The sequence below is a fragment of the Phoxinus phoxinus genome, assembly GCF_949152265.1.
Source record: "Phoxinus phoxinus genome assembly, chromosome: 8".
In the NCBI taxonomy this organism is placed as follows: Eukaryota; Metazoa; Chordata; class Actinopteri; order Cypriniformes; family Leuciscidae; genus Phoxinus; species Phoxinus phoxinus.
In genome coordinates this window covers 22,965,987-22,993,140 of record NC_136883.1, presented here as the reverse complement: position 1 = coordinate 22,993,140, position 27,154 = coordinate 22,965,987, and the positions used below count along the sequence as shown (strand labels likewise).

The following is a 27,154-nucleotide window of genomic DNA, read 5'->3' as shown; positions in this document are numbered from 1 at the left end:
AACCAATACCATAAATATATTGTGGCTTTTATATATTGTAGCTGATAGGGTGTCATGATTTGTCTGAGGAAGAGTGCGGTCAGTGCAAAGCTGCCACTGTAATCTGACCCTAAAGGTTTCCTCAGCAACAGACGTGGCTTTGTTGTAATCGTGCATCTTTCATGAAGATAAACCCATCGAACAAGTGAGACACTTTCTCTTTTCAAGTTGGAATTATATAAGGTAAAGCTACTTGTTATGTTTGTATTATTTGCATTATGATGTACAGAAAGAACACATTTCATCATGTTGATTTTGCTAATAGTGTGTATATTTATTTCGTTCAAATGCCTTTGTGGTGATGAAATTGAGCTTTATATGAATGCTTTGTCTTGTTTAGGATGGAAGAGTTCTTGCATTTGGTTTGTGAGACCATCGGTGTACATGAGGAGGATGAGGTCGGCATGGACGTCATCTGTTCCCTCTATAAGAGCGTCTTTCTCATCACCGCCAGCCGCGAGGACACAAAGAGCGCCATTTCACAGGTGAACATTCGGATCACAGACATTCGCCTCAGAATCACATGAATGAGAAAAGCGAGACAGAAAGAGAAAGAAATAAGAAATGTTTAATGTGATATCAGAGTTTGATGTGTTCAGGTCAGAGGTCAGAGTGGAGGGTTGTCATGTTCAGTCAGAAGACTTCTGCATGTTCTCCTTGTGATGGAGAAAGAGCGGGAGAACAGAGAAGAGGTATTTTTTTTATTTAATTCCTTCTATATTTCTCTAAAATACTCTGCTTTACTTTATTTTTCTTATTTCTAAAGTAAGATTATACATGCATTATAAGCAAGATTATAATATATATATATTAGAGCTGCATAATTCTGGATAAATTGAGAATCACAATGGTTTATTAAACCACTCATTTATTCAAATTCACTAAATTTTAGAGGTTAAAGATTGACGCTTCAGAAAGTTCATAGCCTACAGTAAAGAGATTGTTAAACGAATCCATATGAATTAACCGGTTTAGCAAAAACAATTCTCCCAGGACATTATTTGTTTTAATAATGAGTGAACCCTTATCTTAGATATTTGGCTTTGTTTTGGGTCTTTTGGGTGCCTGTCTGAATTTGAAAATCATGTAGGGTTCAGTTGTGAAGTAATTTTTTTGTGAATTAAAAGACTGCTTATGACTTCTGTAGCTGTACTGGGAGCTCCAGATGTTGAAGGCTGGTAGAATCGATCCTACTCTCAAACAAAACACACAGTCCTCAACAATCAACTGCATCTCTAAACAACTGGTAAAAAAATAGTTCATACAAATTCATATTTAAAATTAAAATTGTATTTTTTAGTTATTTTGCTTTTTAGCTAGAATCATGATCATTTACTCATTTGAAAATCGCCTCGCTCTTTGTGATATTCTGTATTGTTTTCTTCTAGGAGCAAGATCCAGAGCAGTTTGGTATCTTGTGTCTTCAGAATAGGGCCAAGAGACTTTACACCAGGTCACTTTAAACACACACTCTTTAATTAATTTGCTTATACTCACAAATTGACCACATATTCTTTCTGCTTTCTGATCCAGACTTGTTCTTGATGGTGTTTGGAGTGTCCTACCATCTCTTTCTCAGAGGAACGCTGGGAGCATGCGACCGGGCAGGACCTCTCCCAGCAGTACCGACATCCTCCAACTCCTGTCCTTCAAATATGACGTCATCAAAGAGCACCTGTACAGAGAGATGTTACAGGATGAGTATGGTACAAGATCAAATTCAGAGTACTCAAACACTCCCTTTCAAAGAATAGTTAAAGAGTATTGTTTGCACATAATTAAAGGTGTTGTTTGGTGGGACTCGATGTCAGCGTGGGATCAGACAGATTGCGTGTGTGAACTGGGAGCGTTTGTAGAGCAAGCTTTCAGACACAGAGACCTTCTCCAGATGTGTGGGCTGCCCGGGGCCCTCCGGTGCTACAGGTAATACTAGCTATGTGTGCATCTGTAAGTTAAAGGGTTAGTTCACCCAAAAATGACAATTCTGTCAGTAATTACTCACCCTCATGTTGTTCCAACCCGTAAGACTTTAGTTCATCTTCGGAACACAAATTAAGATATTTTTGATTAAATCTGAGAGCTGGCTCACTCCTCCATATAGTCAGAACGTAGGCTCACTATTGGCCAGCATCACACACATGACCAGTGTCGGCATATTGTGAGCCTACGTTACCACTACGTGAACTCACTCAGAGGCCCACACAGAAGAAAATGAATAGTTGAATAAAGTCGTTATTTTCGTTTTTTTGCACACAAAAAGTATTCTCGTCACTTGATATACTTATGGTTGAGCCACTGTAGTCACTTGGACTATTTTAAACATTGTCTTTACTAACTTTCTGGGCCGGCAAGTTTAAATTACAATAGAAGCCTATGAAGGAGTGAGCCAGCTCTCAGATTTCATCAAAAATATCTTAATCTGTGTTCCTAAGATGAACGAAAGTCTTACGGGGTTGGAAAAACATGAAGGTGAGTAATTACTGACAGAATTGTCATTGTTGGGTAAACTAACCCTTTAATTTGTTGATTTTCTAATCTTCCATTATATATTTGCCATTTAAACTGTATAAAATGTATAAAAATAAAAGCATAAAATGACATGGTAACACTTTATTTGAAGCCTAATGCATTATAAATGTATTAATAATGTACATTAAAATGCACTATATCTTTTCATAAACAATTGTAACCAATGGTAAAATGCATTATAACGTTTGCAGATTCTTTATTACATCTTAAATTTGTTGTTTGTCATGTTTATTAACGCTTTTTATTAATGTTTAGTAATATTAATTATTATTACTTTCTAATGGTGGGGCAATTAATAGATACAAATTATAATGAATTCTAACTTTGGTTACAATTCATCATGATATTATGCAGTGCATCATAAGGTGCATTACAAGGCATAAATAGTGCATTAAAATACTTTTATACTGCATTATATATAAAGGCTTTAAGTAAAGTGTCACCAAATATATTACTACTTTATTCTATTTGATGAATATGGTAGGAGCTGTGGTTCTGTGGTCTTGCGAGGCTGTCCTGAGATTGTTAAACCTAGAGATCAGGCTTGGTCATCCAAACCGAGGGAACAGGCTTGGTCCGCTGTCATCTTCCTGTTGGAGCTGGAGTCACATTATCAAGATGAGAAGGAAGCAATCAGCGCGCTCATGAACCGGTCATTCAATTGTTTTCATTGGTTGATGAATTCTTATAGATGTTTGTGATTGGCTAACAGCATCAGTAGTTCGAATACACCATAGAAGAAGAAGGTTTAATGTTTAATGTTATAGTGCCTCTACTGGCCACCCTGAGAATGCAACACAAACACTATGACAAGAAATTAGAGCACGTATGACTAGAAATGTTGACATTCACATACTGCCATTGTTAAGCATGACTTTTTTAATGTCAATATCAATATGTTCTGTTGATATCCATGCTAATGGTTGCACAATGTTGTGATGTTTTTTATTGCTCCTCCAGAGTGGGACAGGAAGCTCTGCGTGTAATATATCTCAGTTTGTGTGTCGCTGTGCGGAGAGCTGAGAGAGAAGAACAGTCCTACACAGCACTGCTGGTCGCCAGACAGCACTGGGACAGATGGTGAGCGTGTTAAATATGGGATTTAAAACACTGACTGTATGCTGACTCATACACCAATTTACTCTCCAAGGTGCGCAAGCTTGAATAAAAACCATCTCTGTGTGTTCTAGGCCTTATATGAGAGGCTCAGTCAATCAGGAACTCTCTAGAATCTGGCTTCAGGAAAATGTGGATCCCACCGCTAAAAAACAGCAGGGGTGGAAAAAAGGAAATTGCGCACAGCAGGTACTGTGTGCATATACATACACAGGTTATTTGCTGCCTTCAAATACAAATCCTCCAAATTCCTGTTTAGGAATATGTAAAGTTACGTTGTGTTATATATTTTTTACCGACAAAGACAGAAAGACTTTTTAATGTTGATAAAATTAAAATGTATTATCTTCATTTGCATTAAATGAGGTTTTTTAATCTGTGTACACCACCAAAAGTTGAGGTAAATTTTTGGGGTACATTTTTTTATGTTTTTGAAAAAAGTATTGTATATGCTAACCAAGACTGCATTTATTTGGTCAAAAATACAGTAAAAACAGTATTTTTTTAAACTTTTGAACGAACTTTTATTATTGTGCTCCCACAGAGAATGATGGAAAATTTAGGAAAAACATGGGGAAATAATTTGGTCTCCTCATAAATCATTTGATCTCCTCATTTGGTCTCGGCTTTATCAACAGTACTACTGCTAAATACATACATTCATGTATGATTATCTAAAAAATATGATCATTCCAACATGACTTGAAGCCAGCAATATTTCTCTTATATGCTCGTGTTATGTGCAGTTTTATTGTAAGTTGTTATTTTCTTACCATCAGGCTGTGCTGCAGTTTTTGGTTCTGTGTCAGGAGCGGGAAAGGAAACAATTGTTGGAGATCTTGCACAGGGTTTCCCTGAGCGACCTCCAGGGGCTCCCAAACATTCAGGAAAACAACAGTTAATCATCTACTTATAAAAACACAAATATCACTATTAAAGGGATAGTTCCCCCCCAAATTATTATTCTGTCATTATTTACTCTCTCGTGTTGTTCCAAATCCAGATTTGCATTTCGTTTTGGGGGGAGCTATCCAAAATGACTAGTAATTGAGCATTAGAAGCACATCAGCAGTAAAATATGCCTTCTCTGGTTTTCATTAAAAGTGTGTATATTTGTGTCTTTAAGATGTGGTCCATGGAAACGCAGTGGATCAGAGTTGTGTGTTGAGCCTGCAGCAGATTAAAGCTACTCTACAGGAAGCTCATGGTTCGCCTACTGGACCCGTCGCTCCAGGGTGTTCTCGCATAGATGTCTCATGGGTGGAATGTGCCATTCATTTGCTGACTAAGCTGACACAAGCACATGAAGATGAGGCCTGGACTGTTTTATACTCTCTGCCAGATTTGGTGAATCTCACATGCACTCACTCTCATGCTATGTTCTGAATATACTATAATTATTTCTGCAGTATTTAGTATGTATGCTTAGCGCAATCTGTGAAATTTTCAGTATGCATGGAATACACTATGTTTGCTAAAATGTGCAAATCCGAGGCATCACACAATGCAGTGCACTCAATTGGACAATTTGCAGTGTGATAAATTAGTTTTAAACCACAATTTTTTTACTTCTCTATCTTTTTAATAGCTTGTTTGATCCAGTCTCTTTCCTTTCTCAGGACCTTGAGGGTCTTTGGACTTTGCTTCACAAATATGAGAGTGAACTGCATGGACCCAGTTTCCACAACCTGCATGAAGTTTTGCAGTCACGTGTGCCAGCACACGCCAGCAGAGGCACCAACACAGTGAACGCTGAAACCGTAATGACAAATGACTTCCACACTTAGACATCATCTATCACATATCATGCTTTCCTGATGCCAAAATCATCTATGCACTAGATCTAGAGCAATGCCTCTTCTGCTTTTAACAGATGATACCTAGAACCTAAGCAATGTTCTGAAGAGCCTACACTTTATAGTGGAAAAAAGGTTCTTCAGATGTCCTTCACACTAAGGAAAATGGTTCTTCTAAGAACTGTTGACTGAACGGTTCTTTAGGGGCATTGCTGTGAAACCCCCCTTTTGAAACCTTTATTTTTAAGAACTTTTTTTAATATCCAGAGAACCAGTACAACTCAAGACCCCTTTACTTTGAGAAATGGTTCTTGATACTTAGAATATTCTTTGCTGAATCTAAAGTACTTGAAGAAACCACCGAAGAACCTTCACTTGTAGAGATGAACTAGATATTCAATTGAAGGGAATAAAAGGTGAGTAACTGTTCTCTGTGTGTCTGTTAGGAGAGAGAGAGGACTGAACAGGAGCATGAAGAGCTGTCAGATGGTGACAAACAAGAACTCTGCACTGGTAACTGGCCTTACAGATGAAGTTTTAAACAGGGATATGAGAACATGTTTTAACATGAAAAACGTACTCGGTTACTAACGTAACCTCGGTTCTCTCTAGGAGAGGGAACAAGTACTGCGTCGATTAGCGACGCTACGGGAAAGATATTTCTTTGTCGAGATTGAAGCCTAAAAATTAATCCTTAATTTTGTAATATGTAAAACGCTTTTCTGTAGCATACAACCCTAGGCGGAGCAATATCGCTCGCCCATTGGCTGCTCCGCCAGAAAAGCACAGCCTATGCGAGGCCAGTGACGCTGACCAATGAGGGTGCTTCGCGCCCTTCTGCGTCATCTCCCGCCGAAACAGGCGTGGCCTAGGTCTATAAATACCAAGCATAGCTGCTTCCACTCCGATTTTCGTCACAGAAGCGACACAGCGTGGGCACGCACGGCATGAGACGCAGTACTCGTTCCCTCTCCTAGAGAGAACCGAGGTTACGTTAGGAACCGAGTACGTTCTCTTACGTAGAGTTCTCTCCTACTGCGTCGATTAGCGACGCTACGGGAACCCCTGTAAGACGCCGTGCGTGTTCTTGGACCGACACAGACACCCAAGGGCGCGCGCACGCGCCCTGGCATGCCAGAGCCTACACCAAGAGTATATAGGGAGAGCGGCTAGAATAGCATCATCCCTTTATAATAGGGCCCCTAAGGGCATAATAACATATATATGTAAATATAGATATATATGGGGGGGTAATAGCATGCTCATGGGACACATTGTCAGTGAGTGATGCTTAAACATTTTAGTGACCTGGGCCGCCGTGCGGGGCAGAAACACTATACCTGGTCTTAGACCGAGAGCAGTTTAGCCTGCAACGCAGGAACCTCTAGGTTATAGAACCTTATAAATGTAGACGGGGAGGCCCAGCCTGCCGCCATACAAATATCTTGCAACGAGATTCCGCTATACCAAGCCCACGACGAGGCCATGCCTCTCGTAGAATGTGCTCTAATGCCCAGGGGGCATTCCAAACCTCTAGATGCGTAGGCTAGCGCAATGGCATCCACTACCCATCGAGATAGGCTCTGTTTCGTCGCAGCACGTCCTTTAGAGCGCCCACTGAACGAAACGAAGAGCTGCTCCGTCTGCCGAAAAACAGCGGAGCGGGACACGTAAGCTCTTAATGCCCTGACCGGGCAAAGGAAGCTATTTCCGTCCTCAGAGGCCGGCAGAGCCGACAGGGAGATGACCTGAGCCCTGAACGGTGTGTTGAGGGACTTAGGTACATACCCATGCCTCGGTTTCAACACGACTATAGAGTCGTTGGGCCCGAACTCCATACAAGAGGCTCTTACTGAGAGCGCTTGCAGATCCCCCATACGCTTCACTGAAGCGAGAGCCAAAAGAAACATGGTCTTGAGAGACAGGTGTTTCATGTCAACTGAGTGAATAGGCTCGAAAGGGGCCCCTTTCATAGCGTTTAACACTGTAGAAAGGTCCCAAACGGGGACTGAAGGAGGCCTTGGAGGATTTAACCTTCTGGCTCCTCTAAGGAAACGTACCACCAGGTCGTTTCTGCCCAGTGCATGGCCAAGCGTCGGATTGACGAACACTGATATGGCTGCCACATAGACTTTGAGCGTGGATGGGGTCCTACCCTTATCCAACAGCTCCTGCAGGAAGGAGAGAACCTCCGTTTCCCCGCACTGAAGAGGTGATAGACCTTGGTCTGAACACCAGTCAGAGAACACCGACCATTTGGAAGCGTAGAGCCGTCTAGTAGACGGGGCCCTAGCCTGCTCGATCGTGTCTAACACTCCTCTTGGGAGTTTAGCGGGTACCCGTTTATGGCCCACACATGAAGGGACCATAGCTCTGGGTGAGGATGCAAAATCGAGCCCCTGGCCTGCGAGAGAAGGTCCCTCCTCACTGGGATCGGCCACGGAGCAGTACTCTTGAGCTGCATCAAGACTGGGAACCAGGGTTGATTCGTCCAGTATGGTGCGACAAGAAGCACTGAGCATCCGCTTTTCCTGATTCGCTCGAGCACTTGGGGCAGGAGCGAGACAGTGGGAAAAGTATAGAGCGGACGGCGGGGCCAGACTTTGGCCAGCGCGTTCGTGCTCTTTGAAAAGAATTCTGGGCAGTGAGCGTTTTCCTGGTTTGCAAACAGGTCTATCTCCGCTCTGCCGAACTTTTTCCACAGCAGACGCACTGTCTGTGTGTGTAGGGACCATTCTCCTGTCGGAACATTGTTCCGTGAGAGTCTGTCTGGTCCTACATTCAGGCGACCAGGCACATGGATCGCTCTCAGCGAGCGCAGGTTGTGCTGGGCCCATACCAGTATGCGTTCCGTCAACCTGTAAAGGTTTCGGGATCTCACGCCACCCTGGCGGTTTATATAGGCTACTACCGACGTGTTGTCCGAACGGACTAGGACGTGGTGTCCCTTTATCCGAGGACAGAAGCGCCTCAGCGCTAAGTCCACTGCCATCATTTCTAGGCAGTTTATGTGCGGTAGTTCGACTCGTTCTGCCCATTGGCCAAAGAACGGTCTGCCTTCGAGCAGTGCTCCCCAGCCTGAGGTGGACGCGTCCGTGGACACCACCTTCAGGCTCGAGGAAGTCCCCAGGCTTACACCTGACCGGTACCAGTCTGACGCTCTCCATGGTGTCAGGGCTGAAACGCATTCCTGATTGACCTTGAGGCGATAACGACCGTGAACCCATGCTCGGCGCGGTACACGCGCTTTTAGCCAGAACTGCAGTGGGCGCATGCGCAGCAGGCCCAACTGTAGAGCTGTCGATGCTGCGGCCATGAGGCCTAGCATTTTCTGAAATCTCTTGAGCGGCACTATGTGGCCGCTGCGGAAGGATTTCGCCATCCGCAGGGAATTTCGCCTGCGTTGTGATGACAGTCGAGCTGTCATAGACAGCGAGTTCAGCTCCAGTCCTAAAAAGGAGATCCTTTGACTGGGAAACAGTGAACTTTTCTCCCAATTGACTCTCAGACCTAAGCACTCGAGGTGATCGAGAATTAGGGTCTTGTGGCGGATGAGTTCTGAAGGTGATTGAGCTAGAATCAGCCAATCGTCCAAATAATTCAGAATTCGAATGCCGCGGAGTCTCAGGGGTGCCAGCGCCGCGTCCATGCACACTGTAAATGTACGAGGTGCTAGAGACAGGCCGAATGGCAGGACTGTGTACTGATATGCCTGGCCCTCGAAGGCGAATCTCAAAAATCGCCTGTGACGTGACGCAATTTGTATGTGAAAATACGCGTCTTTCAGATCTATTGCCATAAACCAGTCTCCTCGGCGAACCTGCGCGAGGATAGCTCTGGTCGTGAGCATTCTGAACTTTCGCTTTGTCAGCGCTTTGTTCAGATGCCTGAGATCTAAAATGGGTCTGAGACCCCCGTCTTTTTTCGGTACCAGAAAATATCTGCTGTACAGACCCCCTTCGCTCTGAGCTTGAGATAAAGGCTCTATGGCCCCTTTGCTCAATAGCTTCGCTATTTCGGCTCGAAGTAGATGTGCTACTTCTGTTTTCACCGTAGTTTCGACTTTCTCCGTGAAACGGGGAGGGCGTTGATGAAACTGTAGCGAATAGCCTCTTTTTATAGTCTCTAGCACCCATTCTGAGACCCCGGGAAGTCTTTCCCATGCACCTGCACGTGTGACTAGGGGTTGAATGTAATCTGGGCCCTGGTCGCGAAATGGCGGCGACACGAGAGCAACCGTGTGTTGTGACATGGACGCCGTGGCGTGTGAGGCGGGGGGCATGTTTAACACAGTATGCATCCCGCGCGCGCTCGGCTCTCTGTGTCGAGAGAGAGCGCGCGGGACGAGTCCCGTTGGGCTCGTTATGTTTGTGAATAAACGTGGGCGCTTGGTGGCGGGCACATTTATAACACCGGGGACACTGTGTTTGTGTACTGACTGACCGTTCGTTAGTTTCGTTTTTACAGAAACCGCGGAACGTGCAGTGTGTAGTGGTTGTGGGCACTTGGTAGTGGGCACGCTTACTACATGTAAAGCACAATCGATCTGAGTCGATTTTATGTGTGCAAACCCTGTGTTGAACGGGGTTGTGTCTGTGTGAATGAATGGGCACTGGGTGGGCATTGCAGTTACACACATTACACCATCGGCCTTGGCCGGGACACCAGAAAATAAACTCTTTTTTAGATTTATCTGGGTCGCCGTGAAAACGGCGTTTGTGTGCAGGGAAACGGGCTTTACGGCCGGTTTGTTGGCTGCTGAGTGCACTGGTACAAACACGGAACTTAGGGCTGTACAAGCGGGGATTTTGGGTGGAAGTCCGGCCGCAGCGGGACCCGAACACCGTCTTTTTCCTAGCAGGGCTAGGATGGCGCCGAGGCCTCGGGCTTGAGTACAATCTTAGGCCGAGGACCACGCGGCGGCGGGCGGCGTCCGGCGTCCGGCGGAGCGAGACCGTGGTCTCTCTCGGGCCTGTTGCTGCTGGGCCGGTGCGGCGGGCGCGGGGCGCTGCTGAGTTCGGGCAGGCGGCTGTTTTGGGCGGCCTGTTGCGGAACTGGAGCGCTTTGGCAGGAAATGTCTCATGGCCTGCGAAGTCTTCTGCACCTCAGCGAATCGGTCCGCGAAGTCCTTCACGGAGGATCCGAAGAGGCCAGTCGGTGAAATGGGAGCGTCGAGGAACGCAGAGCGCTCTGACTCCGCCATTTCAGAGAGAGTCAGCCACAAATGTCTCTCGGAAACAGTAGCTGAGGCCATAATCCTCCCAATGGCGTGTGCGGCGGACTTTGTAGCACGAAGAGCTAGGTCTGTGGCGCTACGTAAGTCCGGAACACTGATCGCGCCCGGGCCTTCCTCGTCTAGCTTGCGGAGGAGGTTGGCCTGGTGGATTTGGAGGACCGCCATGGTGTGCAGCGCCGATGCAGCTTGTCCGGCGGCGGCGTACACGCAGCCGTTCAAAGCTGATGACGTGCGGCAAGCTTTGGATGGTAGCACTCCCTTAGCCCGCCGTCCAGCAGAGGGTGGGCAAAGGTGAGTCGCTACAGCCTCCTCGACCGGAGGGAGAGCATGGTAGCCTCTGTCTCGAGCACCGTCCAAAACGGAGAATGCTGGCGAGGCAGAAGTACGTACTCTAGCTGAAAATGGCGCCTTCCATGATTTCGCTACCTCTTCATGAAGCTCAGGAAGAAACGGGGCGTGTCTGGAGGGTGGCGCAGCGCGCTCTCCAGAGAGGAAGCAGCCATCCAGCCGGTTGAAAGCAGGTTGTTCGGGCGTCGACCAATCGAGGCCGAGGCTCGACACGGCCTGTGTGAGCAGACGCATCAGCTCTGCTTCGATGCTGATCTTCCCTCCTCGACGTTCCGGAACGGCGGGGGAGGGGAGGTCCACAGAGCTCGCCCATCCCTCGCTCTCCGAAGCGAGAAGCGAACAGCAGTCGTCATCCCCCTCAGATGCGGCTAGCTGGTCGTCGTCCATGACAGACAAAGCGGCAGGCTGCGGCTTTTGTTCGTCGAAGAGCGACTCCAGCGAAGCGGAGAGAGGAGCTAGCGGCGGCGGCGAGCTCCTCGTGGCGGGGGGTTCCGGAACCCGCTGAGCGCGGCGCTTTTTACGGCGCGGCGCTACAGGGGGTGGGTTAGCAGCTTCGGTGAAAGATGCCAGGCGAGTCCGCAGAGTCGCGATGGGCATCATTTCGCAATGATGGCAGCCGCCATCACCGAGAGCGACAGCTGCATGATCCTCGCCCAAGCAGGAAACACACAGCTCGTGGTGGTCCCCGTCGATGAGCGCAGCTCGGCAGGAGCCGCAGGAAACACGAGACATCTTAAAAAAGACGCTCGCTGCTCTTTGTGAGAAAAAGTGTGTGACGCAGTAGGCGAACACACACACAAAACACACACAAAACACACACAAAGTGATAAAAGGATATATCCACGCCGGAGAAGCGCAGCAGGGAACGGCGGCTGAAGGCGGCGATGACCAGCGGCTTCAGGTAAGGGCTCGTCCTGCTGAGGTGCTGTATCAGACGGCTGTGGTGGCTCGAATCCGGTCCTACGATGCGTGTAGCTTCGTGAAGTAAAGAAAATCGGAGTGGAAGCAGCTATGCTTGGTATTTATAGACCTAGGCCACGCCTGTTTCGGCGGGAGATGACGCAGAAGGGCGCGAAGCACCCTCATTGGTCAGCGTCACTGGCCTCGCATAGGCTGTGCTTTTCTGGCGGAGCAGCCAATGGGCGAGCGATATTGCTCCGCCTAGGGTTGTATGCTACAGAAAAGCGTTTTACATATTACAAAATTAAGGATTAATTTTTAGGCTTCAATCTCGACAAAGAAATATCTTTCCCGTAGCGTCGCTAATCGACGCAGTAGGAGAGAACTCTACGTAAGAGAACTAGTTGCATTAATCACATATACATGTACACTAGCGTTCAAGATTGTTTAATGTTTTTGAAAGAAATCTCTTATGCTCACTAAGGCTACATTTATTTGATAAAAAAATTATTACAAATATTATTGAAATTGAAAAGAAGTGTTTTCTATTTGAATATAGTCTTCAGTGTCACATGATCTCTCAGAAATCATTATAATATGCTGATTTGCTGCTCATGAAAAATGTTTCTTGTTATTATCCATGTTGAAAAAAGTTGTGCTGGTTACGAATTTTGTGGAAACCATGTTTATGTTTTTTTTAGGATTCTATGATGAATAGAAAGTTCAAAAGAGCAGCATTTATTTGAAATATAACTCTTTTGTGACATCATAAATTATTTTAATGTCACTTTTGATCAATTTAATGCATCCTTGCTGAATAAAAGTATTATTTCCTTTTAAAAAAAAATCTGATGGTAGTGTATAAATTAAAATTGCATTAACTTGTTGAGATACGGGCAAGGCTTTTATTCTGTATTTCTGTGTTTGAAGGATGTGGCATGGTTTTAGACCCAGAAGATACTCCATATTTAGAGATTGTGTGCGTCAAAGACCCAAGAAATGAAGTGAGCGTGATGGAGACGAGAGACGGAGACAGAAAAAGAGAAGAAGGAGGCCATGAGGAGATTTCAGTGGAGAAACAAAACTCTCTGATCACACTGGCCTGGAGCAAACCGACCCACGGAGAGAATCACATTCAGGTACATATGCAAAACACACATGCACTCTTTCTGTGTTAAACCACCTCAAACTGTTCATTTATACATAGAAAGGTTTGATTTCTACAGGAAGTGACCTTGACTCAGCAGAAAGAAGAGGCCGTCTCTATTACAGTGCAGGAAGATAGAGATAATAACACGCACGTCCTTGACACAAATCCACATGATGTGAACATTTACACACACCAGGAGAACATAAGCTCGGTCTCACTGCAGCTAAGTGCACAGTATGAAGAAACGCATTCAGATAGTGAGAAAGGAGAGACACACACACTGATCCAACAAGACCATTCAGGCTTCATCACGGTAAGAGTATCACTTCAATTTACTTTTGAATTTTTTTTTGTATATATATAATACGTACAATTTTGAGTTCTCAGCCTTTTTTGTTTGTTTGATGAAAACCTGTGATACAAGCTCATTGTTAGTTCATGTTAGTTAATACAATAACTAATGTTAACTAATGAACCTTATTGTAAAGTGTTACCAGTTTAGTTTTCTCACAATCTCAGAAACCCCTTGAAGGTCTCCCTAGGGGTTCTTAAAACTTAAAATTAACTTAAAGGTTAGTGCATGTTGAAAATAATAATGCTAATAACAATAATAATTAAAAATTTTATAGTTCCTTTCGCAAAGTTTTCATTCTTAAGCCAGAACTGAAACAAAACAAACTAAATAAATAAATAGGTTACAGTCAATATCAGTGTTTTTCTCAGAATGTTTTTCTATTGCTTTGTCTTTGAAATCTGAAATCGCAAGGAATCTTTATTTCACAATAATTATACAACAAATATCATGTGTATTTTTTCCAGGCTGGGCAGCAACAGGAGGATATAGGAGATGGAGAGTTCACACGGCAACCTCTCGGGGACACCCATCAGCCCGACTCAACACCTACACAGCGGCTACAAAACACTGACTCGCCACCAGCAAGTGTCCTTTTCCCAGACGCTGAACCCATGCAAACATCGGAGAGCCACGAGATGGAGGTCTCGCTTGAGGAGCAGAGGAACCAGGAGATCTGTGAGAGAGCGGGTGAGGAGCAGCAGTTACAGCGGGAGGCCACCATGCGCTGCCTTGTGGACATCCAGAGGAAAGCAGAGCGACGCTGGCAACGGGACAGAGACAGACAGCTACTCAGAGTGAGCAAACTCATCTGTGCCATCTGCATAATGACTTTGGAGTGCTTCACAATATTTATGGGAGCCTATTTCTGCCACACAACAACCACAAAAATCATGCTTCTGTAAATTATAATTGACATAAAAGGTTTACATGAGATACTCATCACAAATATGAGATTAAAAGGTGAAAGTATGACATTAAAACATAACTATGAGATAAAAAAGCCAGAATTATGAGATACTAACTTATTATTATAGGATAAAGTCAACATTTTGACACAAATATTATGACAAGAAGTTCAAATTATGACAAAAAAGTAATAAATATGTCATAATTTTGACCTTTTCTCCCCATTTAACAGACAAGGCTTAAGCCTAGTCCCAGACTAAAATGCATGTTTGAGCTGTTTTAACTGAAAGCAACTTGCACTGACATTTTTAAAAATATGTCAGTGCCACAATTGTTTTGTCTCAAGATGCACACCAGTAATGTTTTTTTTCTAAGGCACGTTTATAAAAAGCGACTCTCCTAATTGAACTAAGGCCTAATCCTGGCTTAATCTAAGCCCTGTCTGTCTGTGAAACAAGGCCTTTATGTCAAAATTAGGATTGACCAAATAATAATTATTTTTATTATGTGGCAGAAATAGGCTTCAACAGGGTCGATTCTAGGATTTCAATATTAGGGGGGGCTTAGCCCCTAATGAGGGTATGATTTAAAAAATCATAATTTAATATATTGTTTGTATACTAGGGTAGGCATGAACAATACAGTAACTTTCTACACTACTTATCAAATCAATCCCTGAATATTGAATTAATTTCTAATCATTTTAAATAACCAGCTAATATTCATTAAGAATATAGATTGGCAATATGTGGCTTATTTTCAATGTCTCATTTGCCATTTCCAATTCCAATTGCCGTTACAGTTCTCATGCGTTTTGGTTTAGGATTTTTTTATATAAAAATTAATATAACAAATTTTTGCAATTTAATTGCACTTAAGTATTAAGTATAGCAAGAGTAAAAGTCACAAAGTCTCATGCCATTTAAATGAAAGGAATTTTATTTTAAAAAATCAATAAATAAACCCAGGTTTTACAGTGGATGGGAAGCTATCTTGAATTGCTCCCGCATCATATTATATAAACTGATATTATTATTATGACTGCACAGATGCAGATATCTTATAGTTAATTGCAAATTTTGCTTGGTGGAAACTTAGGGGGACTAAAGCCCTAAAATGGGCCTAGTGATGCCCCTGGGCTTTAATATGTTTTATTTGTGGAATATTTTGTTTAAAAGGCCATATCCTATGCTTTTGGACCTTTTTCAAATTCATAACCCATTTTAAGTTCATAATATGACGTTTAGTTAGACCAGGAATGGGAATTAAATTTGTAAACAGGGTCACTTTTGATTTCAAGTTGACAATAAAGAGGGAAAAAAAGTTTATAGTTGACTATTGAATTGCGAGTATATTGTTTTGATCTGTTGAGGTTCAAGAGCGACTGGCCATCGTCCAGAGTCGGAAGGCAGATGAAGATCTGTTGGGCCTGACGCAGGAAGACACACTCAGGCATCTGACTGACACACTACGACAGGTAATCTTCAAATTCACGTGCATTCTTACACACACACCACTGTGTGGACATGATGTAAATGTTGATTGAATGTTGTAGGAGGATGAGCTACAACAGAAAACTTTAGTACGAGAGAAACTCCAGCAGATGAGGAGGGAACGCTCATGTATTCTCCAGACCAGACGAGAGAGGTAACGTATGCGCGCATATGCTAGGCTAGCTCGTTCTGACCGTGATCACCAGGTATTTTACGTCATTTAAAGAACTAATTCAATTAAAATTCTTGTCTTATGGATTTCCAACACATAAAAAAGAATGCTTTGGTAAATCATAAGTATGACATTAAAATAGTTACATTGTACTTACTCAAATAAGTACAGAGTAATTTTAATTAACTATGTGTACTTACTATAGACTTATGGTAAGGATTAGGGTTTGTTTACTTGTAATTATGCATAATTTACTGTTATTACTATAGTAAGTACATGTAGTAACATATAACTACTGTGCGTCATCTTAAAATAAAGTGTTACCAAAATGATAATGTATAAAGTACAAATTATGACATATTAAGTCATATTTGTGATATTAAATGTCAAAATTAGGACATAGAATGTCATCATTATGACACAAGTCCAAAATTACAATATATGTATTAAAAGTTGAAAGTGATACTTTCAATGCCATAATTATGTGGAAGCTTGTTCCTGCCACGGAATACAAAAAAATACAAAAGGTAACTGTGGCCATTTTTCGTGCAATTCAGATTTTATTCTCTCCTCACCTTTGTGAGATATAAACTCGCGATTATCTTTTTTATATTCTGTGTAGCTTCCACACAAAACAGCCTATGGTGATCCAAAAAGAGCATATGTGCAGTTCTTCCTATTTGTGGAGGAAGAAAATCATGAAGTTCCCTCTAGCAGAAAATGAAGTTTGTATTAATCTATTTGTTTTGGTTTTATAGAAATACAGCTGGATTTAAAGAGCTTCTTGCGCCCACAGCCCAACGTATGACCGAAACCGAAGAAGGACACTAATGTATACTCAAGCCCATTTCCACAAACATACAGAACACACAGTAAAACATTCATCAACTTTATTGATGTAGGAGCACAAAAGTAACTGTGTTTGAACGGTAGCGACTTTTGTTCAAGGTTCAAACATTTTCCTAATTGCCAATGATAAATGCCACCCCCATTAAGTTTATATTAGTGCTTACAGTGCATGCACACACATTGGCTGTTGATCTTTTAAGAAGACTGTTGTGTTTCTTTGGCAAATAATAAATTGCATGACTCGTATAACTTTATCATAGACAGTGAGCACATTAAAACACTTTTGGGTTTGGTTTGCTTTGTATTCATCTCAGTGTGACGCCCACATGCATGCCTGTCCTGCCGTTGAATAGAAACCAGCACTTCCTCTGAATTATTAGTACAAGATGACTGACAATGCCTGAATACCTGGCAAGTATATAATGAAACACGTTTGAACATTTTATTGAACTCCAGAAAACTGCACAATGCCTCAGTCTTTTAAAACAAACTTGTGCGTGCGTGCGTGTGTGTGTGTTAATTATAACTTAAACAACACAGTCTGCCTCCCCACAGACGTTGCGTTTTATATATTCAGAGAGCATATATACTGTGAAAGTCTACAATGGAAATGAAAATAGTGAATAAATTATTTTGCTTTGCCTCTAGTTATGCTTGTCTTTTCTTTTAAAACGGTGCATGAATGAGTTTACTTGTAGGTTTGCATGTGAGATTGCAGTAAATGATGCAAGTGTAAGTGTATGTCTATATATATACTGCAATTGTGTGAGTTCGGTTCACTATATGATTAAACGTGGAGGGTGAGGATGGAATCTGTCCGACAAAAGGGAATCTAAACACTTCCCCAAACAAAACTTGCAAAGAATTGTGGGACTACTGGTGGGCGCACTGCACCCCCGGACCATGCGGACCCCCTTCCTCGTCAGAGCTGTCGTTGTAGGCTTCACGACGGTGACTGCCTGCTGATCCCTGACTGAGGTCAAAATCCTGCAGATCCACTTCCTCCGCATCCGCTGAGATGACAGGAACCTCTGTACGTGACGGCAGCAGATCTTCCAACTCCTGTATGAACAGACATAGACACGAAATAAGGTACATCAGTGAGTGGACCTGACAAGATGGAGCCATTTGTCTTCAAAGTCTGCAAGACCTAGTAAGCTACTTTAGAACGCATTTTAAAGGCCCACCGAAGTGCCATTGAATACCCAGCTTTGTATGATGCATTGATGTAATTTCCACTGAAACAGGAAGCTAAAGCGGGACATATTGAATGGCTCCTCCCCCTTTTCAAATAGCCAATAACGTTTAGTTTACCTCACAGACTGCAAGTCGTACTTAACAGCACCATGGAAGCGAATCCGAGCGCTGATGATACGTTGGTAGAGGTAGTAGAGGTGTGAATAAATTCTAGCCATTTCATTCTTAAAGGATAATTCCGGTATTTAACACCTTGAGTCTATATTGTAGTTTGTTTTGGATGAACAAGAGTGGTGGACAACATTTTTTTGACAATGGTTCCTCTCTCGAGTTTTTGACTATAATAGAATTGGCCATGGACCCATTTAACATTGGAGTCAAAGGCCATGTCCGAAAATGTCATTAAAACAGCCAATAATGTTCGTTTACAAAACTGTTAAACTCACCGAGTGGTTAGTGATGTTCGTTGATGATTATAAACAATATATCGTCGGAATATATGATTCCAATCCGTTTATTTTGCTATAGTGGAACTATTTTTTCAGACACTTCACAACCGTGTAACTTCCGCTCAATATTTGAATCTGAAGCGTTAGCACACTCCCGACCACTTGATGGCGATAACCGATGTTTATGTCTCGCGGGACACTCACGGTCACAGTCGAGTTCAACTTCATATTGCACTGGTCAGTGGTTACGTCTTTCAATATTTTCAAGGTTTTGTTTGTTTATTTCGCTTACTCTCCCGGAGCACAGTTGCTCTGCTCGCTAGCCTTATGAGAAACGGAAGCGAGCAAAAAGACTACATCGACCAAATGTAAACAGCCCCCTTTCCGTTTCCGGTAGCGCATTTATATTAACGAGCACTCAGTCCTTCAACAGAATTCAATGGGATTTTACAAAATGACGAATAAAACACGACAGAAACTGTATTTCGCAACACTTTTTGTTTCTGGAACATCAACTAACATCACTAATCACTCGGTGAGTTGCACAGTTTTGAAAACTAATGTTAAAGGCTGTTTTAATGACATGGACTTTGACTCCAATGTTAAATGGGTCCATGGCCAATTCTATTATAGTCAAAAACTCGAGAGGAGGAACCATTGTCAAAAATATGTTGTCCACCACTCTTGTTCATCCAAAACAAACTACAATATAGACTCAAGGTGTTAAATACCGGAATTATCCTTTAACCAACGTACAGTTGGAAAACGGAATAAAACGAGCATTTGAGCAAACGAACACACATCTCCAAACCCATTTTGCTCCATGACATGCCAACGGTCGCTTTGGCCAGGTGCTTTACACACTTTATATTCTAGAGAGCATTTGATTGGACAGAATAATTGATGAGAAGCTGAAGTCCGCAGTGATGTCATAAAAAAAAGTTATACCAAGTTTTGAATGCTTAAATCTCCTAAATGCGAATTTTGTCATTGTTTTGGAACACACCAGCTTATACTTAAGGCTAACATATTAATAAAAGCTAAAAAAAAAAACGTAAGAACTGTATGTTTTGTCTACGTGTAGCACCTTTGACCACAGCAAATTCCTCGTATGTATAAAACACTACTTGGCAATAAAGTTACTTCTGACTGACTGACTTCTGACTTCAGATGCAAAGACTGTTCTAAAAGGACTATTAGGATAAAAACGAACAATTTTACCTAATATGTGTGTACTTTTGAAAACCAGTGTTATTTATATACTATTATAGTATTCAATTAATATTTCGATTAACTTAATTTTTATATTTTCAGTGTAATTGTGTTATTTCATTTAAAATGTTCTTTTTATGCTTAAGTTGAATTTTTATTTATTATTTGTATTTTATTTTATTTCAGCTTTATTTCAATAAATGATTTTTTTTTTAAATAGTTTTAGTCAACAACATCAACGCTGCTGGAAACTCACCGTTAGTTTCTCTGTGCTGATCCAGCCGTTCTCAGGAAATTGCACGTCAAATTTGATGAACAGATCTCCTTTCTCAAACGGGTTTCTGTACTGAGGCATTCCTTCCCCCCGGACGACCCTTATAGAACCTGACAAAGGACACAAGGACAATTCCTAGAAAATATTCTAGAAAAACAAGAACAAAACATTGACCCACCCAAAAACCTGTGCTCACCTGGCTCTATGACTTTGCCTGGGGGATATTTGATGACGAGATGCCGTCCATCAAGGTGCGTGAGCATGAACTGAAATCCGCAGAGCGCCTCCACCAGGCCAATCTTGTGGCATATGTGCAGATCGTTTCCATCACGACGGAACTCCTGCATACAAAGACATCATACTGAAGGTTTTGTTCTTTAAAAGTAGTGGAAAATTCAATTACTTACATTTTAATGTTATATTTCTATAATGCAAATATTCTCATTCTGCAAAACAGCACACCCTAATAGCCAGAAAGTGATTAAATGCTGCTTGCTGCATTTCTTCAGTATACTTATGCATATATGTAAATTAAACAATGTGCACAATCATTTATCAAAACAATATTCATGCTTCATGAATTTAAGTTGAAATTAATTGAAATCATGTATGCAGCACAAGTATTGTTTTTTTATCAGGGTACTGAACATAATTTTATTAATGTTATTTAGTAATTCTCAGCCTGTTGTTTGGTAACTTTACTGCGGTTTTCAAACCTAATTTATGACTTTTATTGTAACCTATATATAACCTACAGAATACATTCATAGACTTCAGCGTGCACATTATCTAAGGAAGAGCATTGAAAAAGTTGTGTAATTACTGTAACCATTAACCAATAATCAAAATAGCTTTTATTCATCTATCTTTGACATTCTGACACAAGAAAAGCACAATAAAGTATTGGTCAAAAAAACAAAGATGTCATTTAGATGTCATTAACTATTATCTCTTTTCTGCTCTTTGTGTGTGTTTTACCTCATGATCTTTCTCCTGCATCACCAGTATAATGTCTCCAGGCTCTGTGTTGGGCGACTGGTCTGCCTCTCCGGTGAATGTGATCTTCTGTCCATGTTTCATTCCTTTATCCACGTGCACCTCCAAGACCTTCACCTCTTTACTCACCTTACGGCCGTCGCACTCTTTACAGCGGTCTTTCTCGTGGATCACCTCCCCTACAAACACAACCAAGCATTCAAATGTTGAATTTAGACCATCACGAATCATGTTCACAGCATAAAAACAATGAAAAGTAGTACTGAATTCTCACCCTCTCCATTGCAGTCGGTGCACACAGACTGCATCTGCTGTACCATGCCAGGAGCCAACTGTCTGATCATGATCCGCATGCCGCGGCCCCTACATGTGACGCACTTCTGCACGGCCCCTGTTTTACCCCCTTGACTGAGGAAGAAGGAGAGTTAAGGGGGAAAGGGGTATTTTGTAGGGATGCACGATATATCGGCCACCAGTATCGGCCTATATGTGTTCATTTTTAATGTTATCGTTATCGGCCCGATAAGAAAATGTCTGTCATATAAGCTACATAAAATTATAATGAGAACACAAGCTTTCTTTCGTTATGTATCACAATAAAATCACAATTGTGTTATGTATCATAATATTCCTCATTTAATTAATTCCCGCCCAAGGCATACGCAAAATAAAGAGGTGAGGTGAGGCCTGGTTGAGTTCTGTTAATAATGTGATGAAACACGGTTATGGGGCGTGACATTTCAGAAACATGCTCGAAGCGGCTGACCAATCACAACACACTGATCCAGCCAACCAATCAGAGCACATTGCACCTTTTGAAAGGAGGGGCTTCATAAAAACATTAAGCATGGCTGTTTTTCCCATAGAATGAATTAACTCACTCACTACTTAAAGCTACAGTATGTAAGATTTTAAGCCACAAGAGGGCGCTGTTTCCAACAATAACAAAGGCGAAGCTTGATGACGCTATGAAGGAGAGTGGAACGATGGGAGATGTCGTTTTCAACATCCAGAGACGTATGGAATTAATGAATCATGATCACGGATTAGGTCATTTATTAGTTTTTGTATTACCTGTACGTCTGAACGCGAAATTTTATGTCATGATAATGAATTAACTACAAGGAACGCGAAATGTTATGCTATATTATCCTGTTACAGCGATTTGTCAAATGATTTGTTAGGTTAATGCTGTGTAGTTTTAAGATGTTTATAGTTAATGAAGTGTTGTTTTACGTGTTCAAACCAATCGTAGTAAAATTAAATTTGAACGGACATTTGCAAGTAATGGCTTAATATTTTTTAACAACAGATATCCGATTGTATTTAATTGCATTACCATAATCTCGGTCACGGACTGGTACACAAATATATTAAAATAATGACGGAAATCATAATAGGCTATTACATGCGTGGGTGCAGGGACGCGGCCGACAATTTTGTATAATTTATAATGTTGATATATCGCATCACGATAGTGTCGTGGGCAAGTGTGCCATCATATAACGTGGGAGACCCGAGTACGTGTCCCAGCTAGAGGAACTTTACTGATTTTGTCCCCCTTCTCTCTCTCTCAAGCCTAAGTTCGTCGCGAAGCTCTCTCCATCTCGAAAACGCCACACCGATATTTATCCTTGTTTTATTCCTCCGTTTGTCACAAAATTCTGCGTGTATCCCCATATGGACGCTTGTTGGCACTTCAATACTCGCCAAAGAGTAATCATTATCCATGATGTACACAACAGCTGTATAACCACCACTTCCACATTTGTCCACGTGATATTGCGGAAACCAAGGATAGAGCGGATATTGCGTCAATTATTTAAAATTGGAATTTCTCTGAAATAAAAAAATCTTTGGAGACTTTTGGGATATTGTAAGTACATAACTGCAGGAAATATATCACACTGTCCAAGTGATTTTTGGATCTTTTATTACAAAATTGTTACATATTGTATCTTTAACTGCCATAGTACGATGCATCGTTGAAGAAATCAACCAGCTAGTCACAACTGTTTCCCGAAACCACACTGTCGCAAAATTGTCGTTCAACCACATTGGTTGAGTAAAAGTCAAACTGTTTTTTTACAGTGGAGTAAAAACTTATTTTAATAAATCGAATTAATGCTAGATTTTTTTACTATAAATTGCGGACATGGCATCTGAGGACCAATTCCTATTTTTCTGTTATTTTGCTCTATTTTCAAACAGCGCTTTAAATCTCTTGACAAACTAAAAGACATAAATGACATTTGTATGCATTCAAAATAAAATATATGATTGTACTGAATGTCTGCTTGCTTATTTTGCTCAAGATAAGGCCGTAAGTCCACATGTCATACAAACAAGAAACTATGCAGTCCACACATCTTTGCGATGCTGTTTGCGAAAGTTCATTGCAAGTATTGTTTTGGGAAACACTGACTTGTTGAATTATGCTGATAACTACAGCCATAGTTGGCTAACGATGCTTACGGCAAACGCACCCCAGAAGGTTACTGACAGACTCAGAAGAGAGGTGCAGCTGCAATACTTTAAATGTAAAGTATGTGAAAAATAATTAGTTTTTTAACATTCAAGCATGAAAACCTATTGTAGTAGACACCAAAAACAAATAGGTCCTCTTTAGATAAAATAAAATCCATAAAATCAAAATCCAGCTTAAAACACTCACCCACTGCAGGCACTGCAGAGTACGTTCTTGCTTAGCTGTAGTTTGGTTGTTTTTCCATTGTACAGATCTTCCAAAGACACTCTATTTGATATTTAAAAATAAAAAAAGTTTCAAAATGTAAAGAACTTTTCTTTTATGCATTTTAAATAATAACTCACCACTTAACCAATGGAATAATGTGCACAGATAAATCATGCACAATACCTGATTTCATGCTGACTTAAAAATAGAACATATATAGAATAATTTGCCATCTTTAACTACTTCATTTTTCGACTTCTCAGGTTCTCCAGGAAAAAAAGCAGAGGTTTTGTTTTCAAATTCACTCACTTCATTGGATGTATCATGTCCTCTCCTCTCCGTCGGCCACCGTTCCGGTTCCTGGTGCTCTGGCCGCCCATAAAGCCGAACAGACCTCCACCAAAGATGTGAGAGAAGATGTCCTCCATTCCGGCTCCGCCACCGCCACCCTCACGCAAGCCCTGTTCTCCATACCGGTCATACAAGTCCTTCTTCTCCGGGTTAGTAAGTACCTCATACGCAAAACTGATCTCCTTAAACTAACACAAACATATTGAATTAACACAAAGGTCAAATTATTATTATTTCGTTAATGGCTTTCAGAACTTCCCTAAAATGAGAACTCACCTTGTCACCTGCATTGGGGTTTTTATCAGGGTGGTACTCTTTTGCTAGTTTCCGGTACGCCTGAAAATAGAAATCACAAAACCTCACTAATTAGTGTTGATGTACTAGTACGATTACTAATTCCCATAATCAGAGTTGTTTGAAACTTTGAATACCGTGTGTTCAGTCTGACAAATATTTCTCATAGATTTACATTGTAAGAGGGACCAGCGCCATAGAAGCTAGAAAAAATGTAAAGTTAACTTAAATCAAAAAAAGTTTAAGTTTATCAAGTAACTACCTAGCAACCACCCAGTTCACCTTAGCTACAACATAATGGAATCGCAAACACCCTAGCACGTTGGAACAAATGTTTTTTACATTTATTATTATTTTCTAATGATTTAAAATAAGTAATTAAATGAAAATGTACAAACACATTTAAACATTTTAAAAAGTCCTGCAGTTTGTCAAATTATTTTTTAGAAATTCAAAAAGATTCAATAAAGATTCCATGTAGTATCTCAATTAATCTAAGGCCACGAGACAACATGTAAATACAAATACCGTAGTTAAAAAAATAATCAAACTATTTTCTAATCAGTGTAACTATGCACAGCACTATATCATGTCACACTGCATATTTCATCAACATCCTTTACAATTGGCTATCGGTCTGTTATTATTTAAGGAAGTTCACCCAAAAATAAAAATTCTCTCATAAATTAGGCTACTCGCCCTCTTGTTGTTCCAAACCCCTAAGCCTTTCGTTCATCTTCAGAACACAAATTAAGATATTTTTGATGAAATCTGAGAGCTTTCTGTCCCTCCATTGACAGCTATGCAACTACCAATTTGATGCTTCAAAAAGTTCATAACTCACACATCAGTTGTGGTAAAGGGAAGCCCAAGCATGTTCGCTTGACGTGTGAGAACTAATGAGGTTCATTCTCGTGTGTTTGAGCTTCCGCAAGAGGTTTGTTCTCGCGCGTTAAGCAGGTTCAGTTAAGCTTCTGTTCATGTTCGCTGATCATGTTTATATGTGAATAAAATACTAAATTAAATCTGTTCATTGAGTCTCTTCTGAATTTTTTTACTAAACCACTCAATTCATATGGATTTGTTTTATGATCTCTTTATGAACTTGGTAGTTGCATAGACTGTCAATGGAGGGGCAGAAAGCTCTCAGATTTCATCAAAAAGATCTTCATTTGTGTTCCAAAGATGAACAAAAGTCTTAAGGTGATGATACACAGGGCAATGTTTTGAGCAATGTTGCCATCAACGGGCAACACGAAGAGACACAGGGCCCACGACCGATCTAAATTATCCAGATAGAAATGTATTGCCCATTTTCAATGGAAAAGTGCCCAAGCAACAATCGCTAAGCAAAATTGTCCAGCAACATTGCTCAAAGTTGCCCTGTGTATCATCACCTTCACGGGTTTGGAACAACTTGAGGGCAATTAATGAGAGAATTTGGTTGAACTAACCCTTTAAACTGATGCTATTTGTCATTGAAAACCCATTTGAAAAATTTAGTACGGAGGTGAAGACCCCAATTTGACAGTTCAAGAGAAGCTGATTTCAGAGCCAAGCATTAACAAGACTATTTTGCACTAGGCACATTACATGGATTGTGCATTTTCTTGGACCTAGTGATTTTGAATTCGCAATACTAATTATTTCATGCATCTACTGTGTCATAATTCCACATATCTGGCCTTATTTTTGGTCTTGCTGTGCTTTCTGAAATCCTTTGTGGACACAATCAAACCACAACAACAAAAAGCCAGCATAACACGCAGGCAACTTGGGGATCAAGGCCAGAGCCCGTTCACCTTCTAACAAAGGACTGAAAACAAACATGACGATTCATATTTTAAAAATACCCAAAACAAGGGATTCACGTTGCATTAACCATCTCGGTCTCATTGTATATCAGATACCAGCTCAGGTTCGGCTGGTAAGCTAAGCATCTCCTTCCACTGTAAAGCTTTTGAATTGCAAGAAGCACCTTCATCTGTCTGCAGCACCTGGCTGATGCTCACAGCATAAGGACTTACAGCAATACACATAGTAAACAAACTACATATTTGAACGTATATATTTCAAACCCTTCCCTAAATTATTTTCAGATCCAAAGAAAGGCCACACTGAAGGATCTCAGCGACATTCACCCTGCAAAACACCAGTGGCTGCTCCCCCAACATGCAGCATCCCACGTCACGCGCATCTTTGGTTTTGTTTTTGTACGATGCGCGGGGCGGAAAGGTCTGTCTTTACCTTTTTAAGCTCGTTTTCGGTGGCTGACGGAGAGACTCCGAGGATGTCGTAGAGTTTAGTGTCTACGACGTTCGCCATGTCTGCAGACCAGAGCAGCAGCTGCGCGTCGCGAGGAGGAGCGGAGAGAGAGAAAAGCCGGCTGCGTGACGTCACGTGCGCGCCGCCGCGTCAGTGACTACAGCTCGTGCATGAGCACAGTGCGCGAGCTCGCTTGCTCTTCTGCGCCACAGTGTGATTGATAAACAATCTTTATTTATTCTACTACTATCTATTATATATTTCCTTTTTTTGTGTTATTTGCTTTTATAATGTCATATTATGCCTCTCTCTAAAACCTCAAATAAAGTTTTGATTAGACATAGTAGGCTGAATGCTAGCTTTCATTTAATTTCTGATGTCTGCTTCCTTGTTTAAATGTCTATTTTGTCTTTAGAATATCATAAATTCAATCATTAATTACTACAAAAAATATATATATTGTGCCTATATTTTAACATGTACAAAGTATTAAACTAAACCCTAACTCTTTTTATCCACAAAAAGTAAAAAA

The 27,154-nt window shown here is 41.4% G+C and overlaps 2 protein-coding genes across 3 annotated transcripts; one reads left to right on the top strand and one right to left on the bottom strand.

The window, feature by feature from the left end:
* The first annotated feature begins 27 nt into the window (after positions 1-27).
* LOC307002634 (uncharacterized protein) lies at positions 28-16,936 on the top strand. 2 transcript variants are annotated; one of them, XM_079620446.1, is made up of 20 exons: positions 28-184; positions 380-524; positions 639-731; positions 1,187-1,285; positions 1,428-1,492; positions 1,573-1,745; positions 1,824-1,962; positions 3,053-3,220; positions 3,529-3,648; positions 3,759-3,873; positions 4,464-4,581; positions 4,811-5,031; positions 5,304-5,444; positions 5,927-5,993; positions 12,895-13,103; positions 13,191-13,427; positions 13,934-14,263; positions 15,748-15,852; positions 15,931-16,022; positions 16,799-16,936. In XM_079620446.1, the coding sequence occupies exons 1-20, from the start codon at positions 162-164 to the stop codon at positions 16,869-16,871; spliced, it is 2,733 nt and encodes a 910-aa protein (XP_079476572.1). In that variant the 5' UTR covers positions 28-161; the 3' UTR covers positions 16,872-16,936. The 2 variants fall into 2 exon arrangements, with proteins under 2 accessions (XP_079476572.1, XP_079476571.1); XM_079620445.1 differs by having other exon boundaries at positions 1,573-1,962.
* dnaja2b (DnaJ heat shock protein family (Hsp40) member A2b) lies at positions 16,914-26,847 on the bottom strand. Its single transcript, XM_079620447.1, has 9 exons — positions 26,605-26,847; positions 24,340-24,399; positions 24,022-24,251; positions 23,692-23,772; positions 21,292-21,425; positions 21,000-21,196; positions 20,218-20,362; positions 20,004-20,131; positions 16,914-17,951 (listed from the first exon to the last, which is right to left on the bottom strand). The coding sequence occupies exons 1-9, from the start codon at positions 26,680-26,682 to the stop codon at positions 17,763-17,765; spliced, it is 1,242 nt and encodes a 413-aa protein (XP_079476573.1). The 5' UTR covers positions 26,683-26,847; the 3' UTR covers positions 16,914-17,762.
* Between the last annotated feature and the right edge of the window lie 307 nt (positions 26,848-27,154).